The sequence below is a fragment of the Balaenoptera musculus genome, chromosome 1 (assembly GCF_009873245.2).
Source record: "Balaenoptera musculus isolate JJ_BM4_2016_0621 chromosome 1, mBalMus1.pri.v3, whole genome shotgun sequence".
Lineage (NCBI taxonomy): Eukaryota > Metazoa > Chordata > Mammalia > Artiodactyla > Balaenopteridae > Balaenoptera > Balaenoptera musculus.
This window is the reverse complement of record NC_045785.1, coordinates 99,183,756-99,197,571: the sequence shown is the minus strand read 5'-3', so window position 1 is coordinate 99,197,571 and position 13,816 is coordinate 99,183,756. Positions and strand designations below refer to the sequence as shown.

General features: G+C 50.8%; 1 protein-coding gene across 2 annotated transcripts in view; it reads right to left on the bottom strand.

The window, feature by feature from the left end:
- The window catches only part of TAFA3 (TAFA chemokine like family member 3), a 41,562-nt gene that overhangs the window by 23,268 nt on the left and 4,478 nt on the right, over window positions 1–13,816 (bottom strand). The window contains exons 2-6 of one of the 2 annotated variants that reach the window (XM_036861301.1): window positions 12,013–12,070; window positions 9,823–9,938; window positions 9,074–9,223; window positions 8,021–8,184; window positions 2,893–3,030 (exon numbers count right to left, since the gene is read on the bottom strand). In XM_036861301.1, the coding sequence (XP_036717196.1) occupies window positions 3,019–3,030; window positions 8,021–8,184; window positions 9,074–9,223; window positions 9,823–9,938; window positions 12,013–12,070 (500 nt within the window). In that variant the 3' untranslated portion in view covers window positions 2,893–3,018. Of the gene's footprint in view, window positions 1–2,892; window positions 3,031–4,685; window positions 6,919–8,020; window positions 8,185–9,073; window positions 9,224–9,822; window positions 9,939–12,012; window positions 12,071–13,816 lie in introns of those variants that run through there. The other variant, XM_036861295.1, reaches the window with a different exon arrangement.

Here is a 13,816-nt window from a genome sequence, read left to right as displayed (position 1 = left end):
TTCATTCCTATCTCTATTGATTCACTAGCCAAATGTTATTTCCTGTTCCTAAAACTTTGGGCGTGGCTGGTTTAAAGGTGTTAGTCCCCAAGGGAAGAATGTCTCCACCAGGGGACACAACAATGATTCTACTAAAATGAAAGTAGAGACTGCCACCTGACTACTTTGAGTTTGGGTTTCAAAAATCTCAACCCTGCAGCTATAGGAAATAGGGTTTCTTTTCAGGTAGTCGTAGAACTATCCTACTCCTTTACCCAGGACTTCAGCTGGGAATTTAAAGACCTGAGCTCATAATTTTCTTTCAAAGTTCTTGGGTGCACTTAGCAGAAACCAACTAACCCCGTTATACTCTTTATTTCCATTAAATTGTTCGGTGGCAGCAACTACTTGGTTACCCAAAGCCTTGCTTCCTATAGGTATTTGATTACCGTTGTCTACAGGTGATAATTAATGTATCTGTCTTGCTGCTGCCGGCCATGGTCTACCAGTGTCACTTTTACCATTAGCAACAGGGTCATTAATGCCTTTAAACAGATCAATTTCAAGAGTCCTATCCTTAAAGTTCTGTTCCTCTGGAACAGTTTCCAGTACCTATCATGGTATCTGATACTGATTTGATATTGATACTAATGATATTAGAAAGGGTTCAGTCAGGGAAGGAGAGACTCTAAGAATATTATGAAACAAGGGATTTATTTTAGGAACAAGGCTTGCACATTTTTGGAATAACTGGGGAAATCAGAGTCTGAATGGAGAAGTTGGAGGATCAAAGAATAGTCACTCATCAACCTTTCTGAAGTCAGGCATGCCCAGCTGTTAGAGCAGGATCCTAGACAGCTGGTGGAGAAGTTTACATGGAAGCCTGTTGCCTCTGCATCTGGGGGTTGGCCTGGGGTTGCTCTTGGTCAGAAGGCCTGGGGGTTGCTAAGAAAGCTTGTTGTGGAACGAGGGAGAATGAGTACAGCCTGGAACCTGGTGGCACTTCTAACCATGATAACCTTCAGAAAGTAATTACTACCACTGCACTTCTCTCTTCTAAATCATTCACAAATTAATCTTTTGGCCAACTGTGATCAGAAACCATCAGGGAAGAGGATTCTGGAAAATGTAGTTCCAGCTTACCCAAGTCAACACAGTATAAAACCACCACCTGCCATTTATTAGCTGCTTGATCCTGAGCAAATTATTTAATGTCTATGAGTCTAAATTTCTTTCCACCTCAGGTTTGGACGTTGTCATCTAGAACATTTTCCTGGGTTTCTGGAAGATGCCCTGTTGCTGGGGATCCCCCACTTACCGGTACTTCCTCTCTCTGGCCTCTTGTGATTCCCTCTCAGCCTCATGGCTTCTGGTAGCCTTTCCCTACGTGGGGCACCTCTCCATTCCAGGCAGCCCTCTTGGGCAGTCCACATCTGGCCCTTGGAAAACATACAAACATCCATGCTCTGCTAAGCTCTGGAGGTACAGCTCACACCCAAGACAGTTTTTTAGACTCACTATCCAGGCCCACAAGCCAGCCACAATCACTGCTAGATTATTTTCAGGCCTGAGTCTCTCTGTCCCTCATACTCCAATAGCTCTTGGAGTTCTTTTCTGCAATTCCCCTCTTAAATGGGTGTAAGGGAGAATCGACACCTAAACCTTCCCCTTGGCTGGGGGAGGAAGGAAGTGACAACTCACTCCAGACAGACCTTCAATACCACCTGCCTTTCAGCCTCAGCTCTTAGCCCTCTGTTATACAGTTTGGAGGGGAGTAAAGGTCTATGGACCATCCGTTTTACAAATCTGAGATATAGTCTAACATCTTTTTTACTTATTTATTTATTTTTGGCTGCATTGGGTTTTCGTTGCTGCGTGCAGGCTTTCTCTAGTTGTGGCGAGCAGGGGCTACTCTTTGCTGCGGTGTTTGGGCTTCTCATTGCGGTGGCTTCTCTTGTTGCAGAGCACAGGCTCTAGGCACGTGGGCTTCAGTAGTTGTGGTGCGTAGGCTCAGTAGTTGTGGCTCGCGGGCTCTAGAGCGCAGGCTCAGTAGTCGTGGCGCACGGGCTTAGCTGCTCCGCGGCATGTGGGATCTTCCCAGACCAGGGCTCGAACCCATGTCCCCTGCATTGGCAGGCAGATTCTTAACCACTGTGCCACCAGGGAAGTCCCTAGTCTAGCATCTTGATTTAGAATGTGGTAGCTGATAATAGCTGATCCCTATTATTCTTTTCCTCACCTTTGAGGCCTCTGCCCAAATCTTGAGATGGAAAGAGTTCCATTTAATATACTGTTACCTATATAAAGAGCCTAATGTGCTTGACACAAGGTAGACATTCACTAGTAGAAGTGATTGTGTACTGCCAATCACCCAGCATGGAAGTCAATCCAGCCTTTGAAAATGGTTGGAATCCTATCCCTCGAAGCCAGACTAAAGGGGAGTGTGTACCCTTATGTAAGGCTTGAAAGGCAGTTGCCTGTTCTTCCTTATGCCCAGTCTATATGTCTATTCCAAATACAATGTTTATAGCCATCTGAGTCCAGTAGCCTCTGGACCCAGACTCACCCTCAGTGACACATCACAAGACCAAGGAAATCAAGAACCAGCTTAGCTGCTCCCCTACTCTGAAGTCCCATCTCAGCCACAGCAGGTGGAATGGAAACGCGCTGGGCTTTGTGCAGTTAGCGTGCCCTGGTCTGACGTACAGGTTGGCATTTGCCTTGATTAGTCAGTCTCTGTGGTGAGCTAGTTTTTATATATTTTGAATATCAGCCTTGCTTTTGAGCATGGAGTTGCTCAAATCCACAGATGCACAGAAACACCAGCAGCATACATGCGTACACAATTACATCTTTACACATGGGTGCACTTGCAGTTATTTCCCTGAGGTTTAAAAGTAGAAGTTACATGACCTTGGGAAATGTGAACTTTGCTGATCTGGGGTGTGACAACATATCAGGGAAACTTCCATCTGTTCCAAGTCTTTTTCTTGGCCTCTGTCTTAGTTGTTGTTTCTTCGTTTCTTTGGTTGTTAGAGCTCACAAGTGGCACTGGAAGGGGTTAAAGGGGACACAAGCACAGACTCAAAAAAAAAAAAACCAAAAAAAAAAAATCCAAACCTAGAAATTCAACATACAGTCATCATTTTCCAAATTGTCAGTGTGTATTGAGAAAGACTTGATAAAAACGCCAGGGCAGGGGTTGGCAAAAGTTTTCTACAAAGGGTCCAACAGTAAATATTTTAAGCCTTGTAGGCCGTATGGTTTCTCTGCAATGACTTAGCTCTGCTATCTCATAGTAGGAAAGTAGTCACAGACAATAATAAACAAATAAGCACGGTTACATTCCAATGCAACTTTATTTACAAAGACAGGTGGTGGACCAAATTTGGCCCATGGGCCTTGGTTTGCAGCCCCTTGCACTAGGCTCTAAAGAATCCTGAAACCATCAAAACTGCTGCACAGGTTTCCCAAAGATTGACAGGAGCTCCATTCTGTCTCCTCCAAGAAGGACAAAAATCAAGTTTTATTCTAATTATTTTGTGTGGTGCTTTGGTGTTTTGATGTTCTTCTGAGTGATCTCAATTCCCCCCTTTTGTCCCTTCTCCCCTCTTTCTGGGTATATATCCCTAAAAGCTTCCCATTCTTCTTTATTCTGTCCTTTGGAACTCACAGGGTTGGGTGATTTTAGAGTGAGGCTCTTTCACATTCATCCTTGCTGAAATTCTGGCTTCTTTTCAGGGCTCTCATCTATACTAGAGTAAGAGGCAATGTGCAGTAGCGTAAAGAGCACTTGTCTGGATCACTGGGCAGCACATGCCACCAGCTTGCTGTGTGACTTTGAGCAAATTACCTAACCTCTCTGAGCCTTCCTTTTCACATCTGTCAAATGAGGGAATTGGTTAAGGTCTCTTAAATCCTTTCTAGCTCTAAGCTTGTGATTTTAGGAAGCTGCGGCTTCAACTCTAGCCAACTGTCTGGAGCCATTAATTAGGATGTCACTCACAGACCTTAATGAAACTGCCAGGAGGCCACAGAAAGTAGCCACATGATCTTCTGTAGTTGGCAACCTTCCGAAGCTGGTTGGGTAGGGTTACCAGCTAACCTCAGGAAATCTGAGAGCCCATCCCACTAAGGGGAGAAAAGGAACACAAACGATCCAGGACCCCTATGCTCCAAGAAAATTAATTTGCATTCCTATACTGCCATTGAAGCAGCTACAAAATGTGTACAAATGTTGACTTAGTTGGAAGCAGAACCTGAGGGAGCTTCTGTTGGGAGGTGAGACGCTTTCCCTTCTCCATCAGATCCTCTCGTGTGGGGCTCTCCTGGCCATATAAAGAATACCCCTCAAAGCCCACCAAATAAATATATGATTAGGTCAGGAGGAAATGGAGGCTTTGAGGAGTTAAAAAAATGAATTAGCAAATTCCAGCATGTGCCAAAGGAAGGAGGTCTTCTCTGAAGCAGGGATGAGGGAAGTCAGGGAGGACCAAGGAGCCTGGCTGGGGCAGGGGCGGGCGGTGGTTGGCAGCTTGGGGGGAGTTTGTACAGCATAATCCCCCAGCTCACAGCCCACTGGCTATGGATGCAGCAGATGTGCAGGGGGCTGGAGCCCTCTCCCTCCCTCCTGGACATAGTCTTGAGGGATGGGGAGGGAGTAGAGAAGCCTGCATCCTGGCTTGAAGGAGAGCAGGCTCTTATTGTCCGACTCTGCTAAAGCTGTCTCATTTGTAGCCTAAATAATTCACTCACCAGTCTCTCAAGGAACATTAGAAGAAAAACAAAACCCGACCCACCCCTCACGCTCAGGTTCCCACTGCACCAAAGGCAGGCCGGGAGGCAGACCCAAGCTGCAGAGATGGCCTGCTTTCAAAGGTTTATTGGGGTTGGCAACCTTCCAAAAATTGCCTGGGGCCTGGTTTTGTACAGCCCTTGAGCTAAGAATGGTTTTTACATTTTAAAAGGTTTTTTAAAACAACATGAAACAAAATCAACAACAACAAAAACAAAGAATATACCAGAGACTGTATGTGGCCTGCAAATATTTACTATCCTTTCCAGAAAGAGTGCCAATCCCTTAATCCACTCCCCAACCTTGAAGGAGGTGATGACAACCTTTGACCTACTCCTTGACTACCCCACCCTGTGACCCCACTATGTGCAGAGATTCGAAGTTGTCAGAGTTCTGACATCTACAGTCTAGTGCGAAGCCGGCATCATTGGTCACCCCGTTACCAAAAACAACAAAAAGGCAAACAAGAAGATAAACCCTGGAGTGGGGTGAACGGTCTTGATTCTACTGCATGGGGAGGGAGGGAGAGAAACAGGAAGGGACTGAGACTCAGCCTCAACCCGTCATCTGATCTATCTTCTCTGAGGGTCAGAATTCAGCATTGTCCCAGTTGGTCTCTACTGACACCCCTCCCCTCAAGGCCCCATCACACCCTGCAGTCCTGGCAATCCCAGCTGATCCTAGCTGGTCCCAGCTGATGCCAGCAGTCACTGAGGCTGTAATTCTCTTATCGATGAGACATCCAAGTAATTCGCGTCTCTGAGTCCCTGAGGCCTGTGTGTCATCCGCAGACCACCTAGGGTGCCAGCCTGACTGGCTGACCTTCAGTCCTGGACAGAGGCTCCATCCAGCCCAGCAGGGGCTCCCCTGTTGCCTAGCAGGGGCTCCCCTGCTGCCTAGCACGGCCTTTGAAGGAAGAGGAATCTGACTAGCCCTGGACGCCACCCGGACCCTCTGTTGGAGCCAGAGCCTCTGAGAGGCACAGCCTAAGGACTACGGAAGAGACGGGTTAGAGTGGACAAGGCTTCCAGCTCAGAGTGCTCAGCTGTAACTGGGCTGAGTGACCTCTGGGCTGTCATGGGTTCTGTTTGGAAGTTTTGGGGCTGAGGGCAGAGTGGAGACCCAGTGGTCCTGCATCCTGGTGGGTAGGTATTCTGGATTATTTCAGATAGGAGTGAACTTTGTAAAAGTTCTTGCTCAAAATCATTGAGCTGTCCAGCCAGTTCTTTGCAGGTTCCTGTTCTTGAGATAAAAACAGCATGGAAGGCCCAGGCTGGAATCCCAACATCCAGGCTAAGTGAAAGGTCAGCCGTCTTAGAGATTTGGGAGCCCAAGCTGTGACACCTTGGGCAAGTCACCTCATTTCTCTGGGACTCAGTTTCCTCATCTGTTAAAACAAGCAAGCAAACAAAAACCTGGGGTGTTTGGGTGGGGGTGATTTTACAGTCCTGTCCAGCCCATACCCAGTGTGTCCAAAGCAGGCAAGGCCTCTGCAGAAGCTTTTCTGGAAAGTTGTTTGGCTTCATCTCTGCTTTCCTTCCCCAAGTCAATTCAGCCCCATCCAAATGAGATACAGCTGGTCTGGCATCAGGGGAGAGTGTTTTCCTTCAGTAGGTCAGCAGCTTGCCGGGGATTCGGACCTATGTGAGGTCCCACTGAAGTAGTGGGTGGTGAATATGAACTACTGTCTTTGTGCCCTGTGGCCAGAGGTTGGCTGAAGGGCTATGGGAGTCTCCTCAACTGGAGTGGGGTGAACGGTCCCCAACATGCTCACAGCATATGGGCCAGAAACCAGTCTGATACTACACACTTTAATCTAAATTACCTAGATTGCCTTTCGTCAGCTCTTCAACTTGACTGAACATTCCTTAAGGGTAGGGATTCTATCTTGACCTTCTTCTGTGTCCCCCAGGGAAAGCCCAGCACCACAGCTATGTTGGCTGGAGATTGGCCTGGAGATATGAGGACGTAACTACTGAGAAGCTTAACTGCAATACCTCTGGAAAGAGTGCTGCTGCACTTCACACAGGGTGTGGATCCAGGGAAGTGAATCTCCATATTTGCCAGCTGGTAACTGGACACCATTCTGCAGTGCGTGGCTCAATCAAGCTGTCAGGTCATGACCCCAAGAGCTATCGTGTGACCTACAGAGCAAGTGATGCGGGAAGGTTAGAGAAGGGAATGCCTGTCCCATGCCAGTGTGCCCGAGATTCCCTAGGATATGCAGGTCACTTTCCCCTAAAGCAGTCCAGACTGGGAAAGTGTGGCTGGGTGGCCCATGCAAACATAAATCAGCCTTGCGTCACTGCTGTTTGCTTCAGAGTAGCTACCAAATTGCAAACACAGTGATCTACAGGCTACAAATCCAAACCCATATAAGAGTGACAAATGTCAGAAGCTCTGGGGTGGGTCTCTTCTAGTCTTAAATATACTCAGAATGGCTGTGTCCCTTGCCTGCCTGCAGATAGGAAGCTCTACTTTAGATCCAACCACACTTTTTCTTGCTGTAGCTCCTGTTCTGTGCCTTATGAAAATGTTCTCTTCAGAACTCCGGAGCCCGCCTTTCCTTCTGTATTGTTTTCTTTGCTTGTTTGTTTGCTGGGTGTGATGGTGGGGAGGGAAGGCAGGAGGCAGAGTTCTGGCTTGCCCCACAGTGTCACCCATCTGTACAAACGGCTGTGACAGAGCAATACAACTGATTAACCGTGACACACATGGAACTGCTAACGAGTTCGATAAAATTTTGATTATCCCTTGTTCTGTGGGGCAGGCAGCAAACCATGGAAATAATAATCCTCTCGGCTGGTGTCAGCACAGCAATTCAACCAGAGAAAGGCAGGTGTGAGCTACAGGGAGTAAATCGTGGGAGTGTGGGGTGGGCCTGCAGCAGGGGTGGGAGGGCAGAATGGCTATTGCAGAGATTCCCCTCTCAATTATCTAGATAATTCCCTCAATTCTCTACGTTGTTCTATGGACCTGACATGTTCTGGAAGGCAAACTCACTCTTGGCAGAGAAGGAAACTAAGGCCTCAGGAACATCAGGAATTTGCCCAGAAGGACACCTTGGATTTCAGTCCCCAGAGTCTAGACAAACCCAGGGGAGACTGTCCGGGGATGAGCCCACATGGCTTGCAGATCTCACCCTGGGAAACCGGCATCCTAGACCCCAGGGTTCCTGTGCCCCCTTTTCCACCCCCAGCAAAGGGGGAAGAGTAGGGCTGGGATGAGGTGTCTCTCCCTGGATACCTTGGTGGTTTTGACTTTGTGTCCGGTGCTGCAGCTCCATCCCGAGAGATCCGGGAGCACTTTACACTCCTCGCCCAGCAGGCAGGGCTCCATCTGGCACCACCACTTCTGCAGGACGATGGAGGCTGTGGGAGCAGGAAGCAGTGAGGGCAGCTCTAAGTTCTCTGCAAGTACAGCATGCAGTTGTGGGCGTGGGAGTGGTCTGTGCAGAATAAGGGCATGTTTCCACACACCCTGGCTTTGAGCCCTGCATTTCCCTTGTCTTTTTCCTACTCCAGGCTGCCCGGAAGGGCAGTACTCAGGCTGAGGCCTTGCGACACAACCATACCAACCTCAACCCCACTGACCCCTACATCTCACCAAAGACAGAGCGGGGTGAAGGCAGGGGAAGTTGTCTCTAAGGCAACCCTTGAGTTGAGCCACCACGTCATTAGCAGAGAGGCACAGTCTTCAACATACCCCTTGGTGTACGTGAGCAAGCGTGCAGGCCATTTGAGGGAGTGCACAAGCAGGTGTGTGCGTGTGAGCACAAGTGGGCACGTTTATGGCGCTGCCATGTGACAATAAGAAAATAAGCATGGGTGGGGCCATGGGAAAGGGGTGGATACGAAGGAATTCGTGGCCAAGTGATACACGTGTGTCCATGTGAGGGGAGGGTAAAGGCCGGCTTGAGAACGAGAGGAGGGGATGTGTAAGAGGCCTGGGAAGGAGCCGCAGGTGAAGAAGTCAACGTCTGGAGGAGTGGGTGTGAGGTGATGAGGCTGAAGGGAGGCCTGAGAAGATCGTGGGAGGAAATGAATCCGCGTATGTGCCAGGCAGTAGGTGTGGCCAGGAGGGAGGGCGTGTGCTTGTGACAGAGCTTTCCTCATCTATGGGATGGGGATGGTCACATCTGTGCCCCTCCTCCCAGAGGTGGCCCCATCATTTGAGACTCCGACAGTGAAAGCCCTGAGCTGGGCATGAAATTGTATCCCCAGCAGATGGCGAAGCCTGGACAGACCTTCTTATCTCTCTGACCAAGCCCTCCCTGCCGGGTCCCAGCCTCTCACTCACCGTCCACGCAGGAGGGCTTTGCCCGGGTGGTGCCGGCCACCTGGCCAGAGAAGCAAGAGCATTTGACAGTCTGGGAGCGCTCCTCGATGCGGTTCCGGTTACAGCAGCGGTGAGCAGCAATCACCTCGCAGGTGCCCTGCTTCACGGGGACTGAAAGGGCCAGCACACCATCAGATGCCTGGCCCAGGCCAGCACCCCTGCTCCCCTCCCACCCACCCTAGTTGTCCTCCAGCCCCTCCTCCCAGCTCAGGGCAGGGGGAGGTAAGAGATTTCCAGTTGCAGGGGAGGAGGAGACGGATGACATCTTCCTGCCACATCAGTGTTCCTATCCTTCCTTCCTCCCCAGTGAGGCCACACTCATCACCCTGGCAGAGTCTGGCCCTTGGGCAGGAGAAAGATGGAGTCCACACCATCCCCCATCTCCTGGCTTCCTCTGGGTGAGGCCAAGGGCCCCGAGGGCTTACAATGCGTGGGGAGGATCATCCGCTTACACCGGCTTTAGCCATCCCAGAAGGAAAACCACAGAATTAGGCCAGGAGGCTAGACTTAAGCCCTGACCCGGGGGGGCTCCTCTCCCTGCAGAACACCTTCCGGCATGGAAGGGAAGGTGAGAATGGGTCTGCCCTTGAATCTGTGGGTTTTACTCTGCCTCAGAGATCTGCCTGCTGTGGAACGGGGTGCAGTGGTGTCCAGCTTTCCAGGCATCCTGGAAAACCGCCCGCCCCAGGGCCCCACCATCTCCCCTAGACCTGTAGGAGTTGGAGGCTGCAAGGAAGCCGAGGCCAGGTGGGTCCACAGCCAGACCAGGCCAAGTGCCAGCAGCCAGCCGCCCGTGCTCCAGTTCTGTGTGGCCCTCTCACGCATCCTGCAGAGAGAAGCACACACCCTGCTTGACTCCAGTCAGGAGCCCTCCCAGTGCCCAGTGCCAGCACCACTGTGCCACGTGCTCTGGGGGGCACAGAGGCGGGCAGGGTGCACGACTTGTCCCCAGGCAGCTCTCGGCCTGGCACAGACTCACTGTAGAAAGTGGTGAGTACTACAGTCAGAAAGGGGAGCAGGAAGGGAGACTGTTCTGCTGGGAAAAACATGGAAAGCTTTGTGGAGGAGATGACATTTAGGAGGGGTCTTAAAGAATGAACCGGGCATGGTCCCATGGAGGGCTGTGACATGGAAGGAACAATAATGCTGACTGCCATGTTTTGAGCACTTGACCCTGCAAACATACTCTTGAATCCTTCACGACTGGCCTACAAAGTAGGATTATTTGTACCCATTTTACAAATGAGCAAACTGATACTCAAAAAGCCTGGACACAACCTAAACAACCCTGAGTAAAGGGCTGGCTAAATACACTGTGGGCCATCTGTGCAATGCCCATCCAGACAGCTGTAACAGAATGAGGAAATGCTTTATGTACTGAGGCATGCAGTGATCTCCAACGATAATCCATCATTTAGGGAAAAAAGGCAAAGTGCCGGGTGATGTGTATTCAATGTGTAAAAGGGAGGGATTATATATGTTGCTCAAATATGGGTTAAGCTAGCTCTGGAAAATGTACCAAAAGACCCTAATAACATTGTTGGCCACCAAGAAGGGAAACTAGTTGGCTGGGAGTGGGAAACTGGTTGGCTGGGATACAGAGGTAGAAGGGAGACATTTTTCTCCCTATTGCTCTTTTTTTTTTTTTTTTTAAGATTTTTTTTGATGTGGACCATTTTTTTTTAAACATCTTTATTGGAGTATAACTGCCTTACAATGTTGTGTTAGTTGCTGCTGTATAACAAAATGAATCAGCTATAGGTATACATATATCCCCATAACCCCTCCCTCTTGTGTCTCCCTCCCACCCTCCCTATCCCACCCCTCTAGGGGGACACAAAGCACCGAGCTGATCTCCCTGTGCTATGCAGCTGCTTCCCACTAGCTAGCTATTTTACATTTGGTAGTGTATATATGTCGATGCTACTCTCTCACTTCATCCCAGCTTATCCTTCCCCCTCCCTGTGTCCTCAAGTCCATTCTCTACATCTGCGTCTTTATTCCTGTCCTGCCCCTAGGTTTTTCAGAACCATTTTTTTTTTTTTTTTAGATTCCATATATATGTGTTAGCATATGGTATTTGTTTTTCTCTCTCTGACTTACTTCACTCTGTATGACAGTCTCTAGGTCCATCCACCTCACTGCAAATAACTCAATTTTGTTTCTTTTTATGGCTGAGTAATATTTGATGTGGACCATTTTTAAAGTCTTTATTGAATTTGTTACAATATTGCTTCTGTTTTATGTTTTGGCTTTTTGGCCGTGAGGCATGTGGGATCTTAGCTCCCCAAGCAGGGATCGAACCTGCACCCCCTGCATTAGAAGGCAAAGTCTTAACCACTGGACTGCCAGGGAAATCCCTCTCCCTATTGCTCTTTAATCTTTTGGGATTTGAACCACGGGAAGGTACTAGCAATTCAACTTAAACAAAATTTAAATATAAAAAGGAAGAAATGAAATGGAGGCTAATAGAAGTCAAATGACTTGCCCAAGGCCAGGCAGCATGTGGGTAGAAGACCCTGAGCCCAGAAACCTGCCCTGTTCCCACTGGACCACCTTGCTTCTGCTCTCTTCCCCTTTCCTTCTCCTCCTTCATCCTTGATGGTTCGAATCTCCCAAATCTATCCCAGAGAGTGGACTAGAAATGGAGGGAACCCCAGTAAAGCAGAGGCACAGAGCAGCTGGGAGCCACCCAAGCACAGAAGGGGCATGAACCACCCCCTCTGCTGCACTGCTACCCCTTGGGGCATCACTGGGCTCCCTCAGGTGCCAGCTTAGTGCTGGGAACACTAGAGGCCAAACTAAATGCCAGGACCCGGCTGCTCCCTTGGAGAGGGTGCTTGATCTCTGTCTACGCACCCCTCCCCCAACTCCCCCTCTTCAACTGTCTCCTCACTCACCTTTTTTGGAATCTTTTATCTTCTGTCAGTTCATCCACTGGTCTCAGACTCACTCTTCCTAGACAAATAGGAGAGATTCTTGTGGTTTGCAAGGGACAGAGGGAGCCCGTGGCCCTGCATGGGGTGGAGGAGGGCCTGGGTGAGGGCAAGTGGGTGGACTGGGCACTGAAGTAGTGCCTAATTCTGAGGTTGTTCCCCAAGGTGCCAGGACAGGGGGCAGAGTCCCTCCTCTGCCCTGGGAATTCGCAGAGGTCCTTGCAGACTCTGGGAACATGTAGGTTGGTAGGCCTGAGAAGAGAAGCCGGAGGGAGCTTCTCTGTGCCGGGAGTGAAGCAGGGTTGATGGTAGGAGGTGTCTAAGAACGTCATCTCTCTGGCCTTAGGAAGGGGCTGAAGGCCGGGGAAGAGTTCCTGAGCAGAATCTGACAGCTGCTGCTGGGAAGAGGCGCCTGAGAATAATAACCCCTGAGGTCCTGAATCCTCTTTGCCTCCTCTCCTCCTAGCCCCATCACACCTGCTTCCTGGACTGGCCAGAAGCTGGCTCAACTCTGCCGCCCTCACCCCCATTCCCACTCTAGAGGGCTAGAACGGAAGTCCTTCAGGTCTCTAAGCCTCAGCGGCCTCAGCTCCAAAGCATCTCCATTTTTCCCAAGACCTCCCCTCTCTCAGCCTCCAAAGGGAGGTGGAACTGAGGCAGGTAGGATGGTGGGGCTCCAGAAGGACCAAGAGCCATGTGTCCTAGCTCCCCAGAGTGAGAGCCCAGAAAAGACTGTGGGGGCAGATGGAGGAAGTGATGCCAAAACCCCTGGGATGGGTGTGCTCCACGGGCAGAGAGCTTCTAGAAGTACCTCTTTTCTGAGTAGGTATCTCCTCTCCCTGCCCCCTTCAGGAAACTTTGTTTTGATCATTACAAAGGCAGCTGTGCCTTTGCTCTGTCAGTCTCCCAACCCATTTCTCTCTGAGCTGCCACACCTCCAACCCAACTCTCCCATCTCTCCTATGAACCCCAAGACCCAAAAGACCCGGGAGTGGGCATTTGGGGTGCCTTCTCTGGCATTCTATTCCTTCCCTCAGAGAGAGCTTGAGAAAGAAGCTTCTGGGGTTTGTTCTCAGGCTGCCACACTCCTGCCTCAGTTTCCCAGGCTGTTTTCCCCAAACCCCTGCCTACCAGCATGGGGTTGAGAATGTGAACCACAAGATCTTTTAACCTTTCAGCCTTCTCCCGCCCCTGCCCCGCGCCCACTCAGTCCTCCCAATTCTGAGCTCCCACGCCTGGGACCTACCTGCCCCACGTTGGTACCCACGGGTTCCACCCGCCGGCCTGAGGTTCTCCTCGCCTCTGAGCCCGGGATCGAGACTCCGAAAGGCGGACTGCAGGCGAGAGCGGTCAGCTCCGGTGCTGTCTAGTCCGGAGTCCTGTCCCCCTCACCAAGTTGCTGCGTCCCCGAGGCGGAGGGGCTCTGGCCAAACTGGCATCACGGTCGTGCGGGGCGCGCCCTGGGCACCGGGGAGCTCCGGGCCCGCTCGGCCAGCTCTGCAGAGCTCAGCCGGGGTCCCTCCGAGGCTCCCGCCCGCAGGTCTGGGAGCTCGCGGCTGCCGCCGCCGCCGCCTCCTCCTCCTCCTAGCCCGGGGCCGCCCCCGCTTCCCCAGCCCCGCGCGGGCGTCGCCGCCGCCGCCTCCCGGACAGCGCCGGGCACCGCGCGCAGCGCTCCGCCGGCCCCGCGGACACAGCGACCCCTGGCGCTCGAGGCAAGACCGGGGAAGAGAGGATAGCCAGACCTCGCGATGTGGTCCCTGGTATAGGC